This window comes from Plutella xylostella, chromosome 26 (assembly GCF_932276165.1).
Source record: "Plutella xylostella chromosome 26, ilPluXylo3.1, whole genome shotgun sequence".
NCBI classification, from domain to species: Eukaryota; Metazoa; Arthropoda; class Insecta; order Lepidoptera; family Plutellidae; genus Plutella; species Plutella xylostella.
The window spans coordinates 2159855-2165193 of record NC_064006.1 but is presented as its reverse complement, the minus strand read 5'-3'; the positions used below and the strand labels follow the sequence as shown (position 1 = coordinate 2165193).

Here is a 5339-nt window from a genome sequence, read left to right as displayed (position 1 = left end):
AAAGAGTGAAAATAGCCGTAATAGGCAGTCACCATATGCTCTTTACTTAAGGTGGCGGAAAGCCTTGATAGGGCATAGTACGCACTACCGAGTTTGGAGCACAGGGCATCTATATGCTGGCCCCACTGGAGCGCAGAGTCGACGGTGAAGCCCACGAAGCGCACGGCGGCGGCGGCCGGCAGCGGCACCCCGCCCACCACGAGCGCGGGCGCGGCCGCGTCGCCGCACGACTGCCCACGCAGGGAGAATCGCAGTACTTGGGTTTTTTCCAAATTCAACTGCATCCCATTTGCCGAAAACCATCCAGTGAGACTGTCAATGACTGATTCCAGGTTCGTGGTCAGCTCCAGGTCATCCTTACCATCTACAATCGCACAGATATCGTCGGCGTACATCAGAAATGTGGCGCGTTCCGAGATTCCTGGCAGATCGTTCATCAGGATGACAAAGAGGGTGTTACCTACGTTGGAGCCCTGCGGGACCGACCTGTCACCAACCGATAGCGGCTCGGATGATTCACCGTCCACCTCCGTCACCTGTGTTCTATTGGCTAAGAAGGATTTAAATACGTCCAGTACCTGTCCACGGACGCCATAGTGTTCCAGTTTCGCGATAATGAGGGAGTGATCGACCAGGTCGAACGCGCGCGAGAGGTCGGCGAACACGGCGGCGACGCGGCGGCGCGGGCGGCGCTCCAGGCGCGCGAGCAGCTCGCGCTGCAGGCGGCGCGCGCAGCACACGGTGGAGCGCCCCGGGCAGTACGCGTACTGCTCCGAGCAGAGCGCCTTGTTCCGGTTCAGGAAGCCCATTAGCCTGCTGCAGAGGCCTGTCTCAAATATTTTAGAGATGGCCGGTACGAGTGCGATCGGTCTGTACCGCCCCATCTCAGTTTTGCTACCCTTGCCCTTCCAGACTGGGACGACTCTTATTAATTTGAGAGCCGAAGGGTATATGCCATCGGTTGCGCTCTCATTAAAAAGTCTGCAAAGACATTCTAATATTATATCGGGCAATCTGCAAAGTAAGTCACACGGAAATCCGTAAGCATCTTTGGTTGGTTTTTTCTTAATTCGTTTTATAGTTGCCTGAATTTCGTCCACCGTGTAGGGCACGAGGAACATGGAGGAGGGCTCCGGGGGGCGGCGCGCGCGCAGCCTATAATGCAGAATTCCTGTCGATGTTTTCCTTTACCCTTAGAACAAGTGGTTAATTGATAACAAAGACAATCATCTTGCTGTATAAAAGTACAATATATTATCTGAAACAATCTTTCCACTTCATTCGCTCAATAGATACCTCCGTGACCTGTACTTTTTTCTGCACTACAATAATTGCACAAAAACTCCATGCACACAAACAATGCCTCTAACTGTTCCAAGCAATTTCCCAGGCATTTGCCACAATGACGCTTCCACAACTTTAGCCTTGACATTGCAGCTTGCAGCAGACTCCAGCCATACTGACCACGGCCGAGCCACCCTCACACGCGCACACACATGCACATGCATGCCTCAGTGCACCACTACACGATGCAACGATTGCACGCTCTAAAAGATTTATAGATAAACGAGGTTCCCGGTGAAAATAGATAAATGCCAGTGTTCATGTATTTTCCACACATTTCAATAGACGCGATCGTACCGACTGGACATCGGTCCAGAGTAGCAGGGCGCGGTGTTTAGCAAAGATGGAGTGCCGCGGAAGGTTGGTCCTGTTGTGTTTGAGTGCGTTGGTGGCTGCTGGAGCCGCTGACCTGGGGGTCGGCATGAAGCTGCTCGGCAGGATGTACGACAACTGCCAGCGGTCGCAGGAGATCGTCAAGTGTTTCAAGATCCAGGCGGCCAAGCTCGCCGACCGCGCTGCCAGGATGGAATCTCTCCCCATCTTTGAGGGCGTCGCCCTTGTCCAGCGACCGGATTTAGGCCGCTCCATGCCCTCTTCCATCCCTGAAGGTGACCTCAACTCCCTCAGTTCATCCCAGGTAGACAAACTCCTTGAGATCACCACTTCGAAGCTGTTGAGCAGCCATCGTCTGTTCATTTCGCCTGCGACAGCCGGCACCGATATGGGACGATCACTGGGCGAAGCCAGGAGCAAGCTGAAGAAGATGATTGGTCCGATCATTGCTGGTGTGGCGCTGAAGGGAGGTTTCCTCGCTATCGCATTCCAGGCCATCGCTCTCATCGCTGGTAAGGCTCTGCTGATTGGTAAGATCGCCTTGTTGCTGTCCGCGATCATTGGTCTGAAGAAGCTTGTCTCCGGTGGTGAAGCTCACGAGAAGACCACTTACGAGATCGTGAAGCACCCTCAGGTGTCCCAGAGCCATACGTACTCGTCGTCTCACTACGGTAATGACTTCGACACCACCGGCCCTGGAGGCCACTACAGGAGGAGCGTTGAAGACGAAGCTGCAGCTCAAGACAGGGCGTACAGGGCATACGCCCAGAAACAATAAACAGATGAAGGAAGGAAATCTTACGACTTTTACATCAGACAACGACGACTCGGCAATATATTATGACATGCACCGTACATAATTACCTCCAAAACGTAATTTAAGTTTTGGCCCTTTTGCACACGCAATAGGAAACAAAAAAATATTTATTATTATTTATAGAGATGCGTAGTAAAAAAACGACACTAGTATAATCAAGTTAATGGTAAAAAGGTTAAACACTTATTTATTGTTTATTTAAAAAGTGCATGCTTAATTTATAAACGCATATTTAAAACTATATCATAATGATAAATATATAGCCAATGTATGTATTTATGTGTGTACATATTTAACATAAGGTGCATGGTATTGTAATCAATTTTGTATGATAAATTAAGGTAGTTTACGTATTTGATAATGTTTAAATGTATAATCAAATGCACCAAAAACTATTTTAGTTAAAATAAGATATGATACTAATTTATTGTAAGTTAAAAGTAGTATTATCTTAGGCTAGTCGACGGGTACTGTGCATTTTACTTCTTTACGTTCATTTGTCCAGTTTTGTAAAAATAGAATAAGTTTTTAATTAGTTTTAAGTATTTATATTTTAACTCAACGGTGCTTAACATATTAAGTAGAAACAAGTTTTTAAGCAATATATTATTTCATATATTATTTTTTCATATATGTATACGTTATATTTATATTATATTGTCGTCATAACGACATGGTGGTTACGCGAGTACCTTTATAAATAACACATAATAATTATGTATTACAAAATAACATTTTGTACTGACAACAACACTGTATAGAAATATGTAAGCTTAATAAATTAAATTTATTTTTCCATGAAAAGAAATCTAGGCGAAAAACCAACGAGATTAAATGGATTCTCATTAAATTATTATAAAACCTTGATTTTGTTTTAATATAATCCTTCTCCGTAATATATACTTTATGTGGTCAGTAAATAAATACATATAATGATAATTTACAAAAAATAATGGCCTTTAAATATGTAATCCTCAACATCAAAATCGTATACTTAGCTTTATCGCAAATTATCACAAAGTGAAAATGCAATTAAAAGAACCTACCTTGTAAACGAATAAGACTTTCATTTTAACGACTCAATTTTCCGACCCACTACCAGTGTAAAAACCATATCGTTCGCAGTTTTAACCACCACTTATTTTTCTATATCTACACTAATAATATAAAGAGGAAATATTATATAGGTAACTTTTTTGTTTGTATTAAAAATGCTCCAAAACTACCGAACCCATATCCAAAATTATTTACTTTTATCATCCCTGTCTACAACAGATTTTATTTAAAATGTAACCCTCAAATTCATAGACCAGACCATAGTTAAAATAGACATTGAAACACGCGAGAATTCGTATATCCCAACGTCAATTTTAAGCCTATTGTAAAGTGTCAAAAAGCTCTAAAAATTTGGGGGCTAGAATTCAATGAGGAAATCCTTTGCCGGCGATACAAATCTCTCGCGTAAATAACTAGTCTTTCGTACTCATAAAGTATTTTTACTATTTTAAGTGAAATGACAGTACTGCACTCATTCCCTTACTTGGTGCCTATCATGCGCATATAATATAATTGGCCTGGTTTCTCGTCATATCAATAAGCTAATCTTTATAAAAAATGTGGTTCCGGATTGTATGCATTTTGTTAGCATTATTGATTGTGCCTCTTGGCTAACTCTCAAATGATTATGTAGGTAAATTCAATTGAAAATCTCACATTTCTTATTGCAGCAATATTTGTTCCATCATCATTGTCATCTTTAGAGTAAATGATGTCCACTGTTGGACGTCAATTGGGGCAACAACACTTTGTCCACGGTTTTCCTTGAGGATGAAAATAGGCAGTGGATGAAGTAAGATAGTAGACTTCATTGAACACTCACGAGCAATGAAAAAGTTCCTGTCATTACTCCTAAACGGAACTAAATGACGCCGCCGCCGCCGCCCCGTCTGCAATATTGGAGTACCTTTAACAGCGTAAAGTCGTCGAAATAAAAGAGGCCCTTTAGGCCCTAGATTTGACACCAGCTGTCATCCAAACAGCTACAAAATGTATGGTATGACAGCTGGTGTAAAATCTAAATCATAAAAAATCTAAACAATAAGTAACTTTTGGTGTTTCTAAAATTATTTTTACTTTCGGCTGTTAAATAATGAGCAAGATTATGTATTTTATCAAATAAATCAAGAGTAAATAGCAAATGGTGTAGCTATCCAAACGGGCCTATTATATTTCGACAACTGTAGGTATAATGCGTAAATATGTTATTCATATTTTATATTACTTATATGGTTATAGAAACTATAATTTTCCACTTTGAAACTAATGGCAGAAGAAAACATTGCCTGCTATATAATTTATTTGTACTTGGTTCTTGCATGTTTCTGTCAATACCAATGAATTTTTACGTTTATAATTGTAAAGAAGAGTGCTCCTTAATTAAAAATATATTAAATTCACACTTAAATTAAGTAGCAAAGTAGTTAGGTACTTTTAAAACACGTTAGGTAAGTGGGTAGTAAAATTGTTATATATACTATAACCGCTTATTTACAGCAATTTGTATATTGACAATATGAATACGTGTACTTCTTTTCTATTCATACAAATATTTATCAAATAAGATAAATATAAAAATATGGGCTAAATACTTTAGATACAAGTGAAACTGCATCAAAATAAACGTTTTTTTTTCATCTACGACAGTAAAAATAATTGCAGCATCTTTGCAAACAATCTAATTGGAATTATTAACTACTGGACCAAATCTAGACCGTATCAACAACGGTTCCTAACAGGGCAGCCTGCATTTTCATCATACTTCTTTAGAATAAAGTTTCATGATTCT

At 40.9% G+C, this 5339-nt stretch overlaps 1 protein-coding gene across 1 annotated transcript; it reads left to right on the top strand.

The window, feature by feature from the left end:
• The first annotated feature begins 1612 nt into the window (after positions 1-1612).
• LOC105391586 lies at positions 1613-3333 on the top strand. The gene has a single exon (XM_011563086.3). The coding sequence runs from the start codon at positions 1688-1690 to the stop codon at positions 2453-2455; it is 768 nt and encodes a 255-aa protein (XP_011561388.1). The 5' UTR covers positions 1613-1687; the 3' UTR covers positions 2456-3333.
• The last annotated feature ends 2006 nt before the right edge of the window (positions 3334-5339 follow it).

Coding starts and splice junctions, on each gene's coding strand:
- LOC105391586 (XM_011563086.3), top strand. CDS start 1,688: ATGGAGTGCCGCGGAAGGTTGGTCCTGTTGTGTTTGAGTGCGTTGGTG.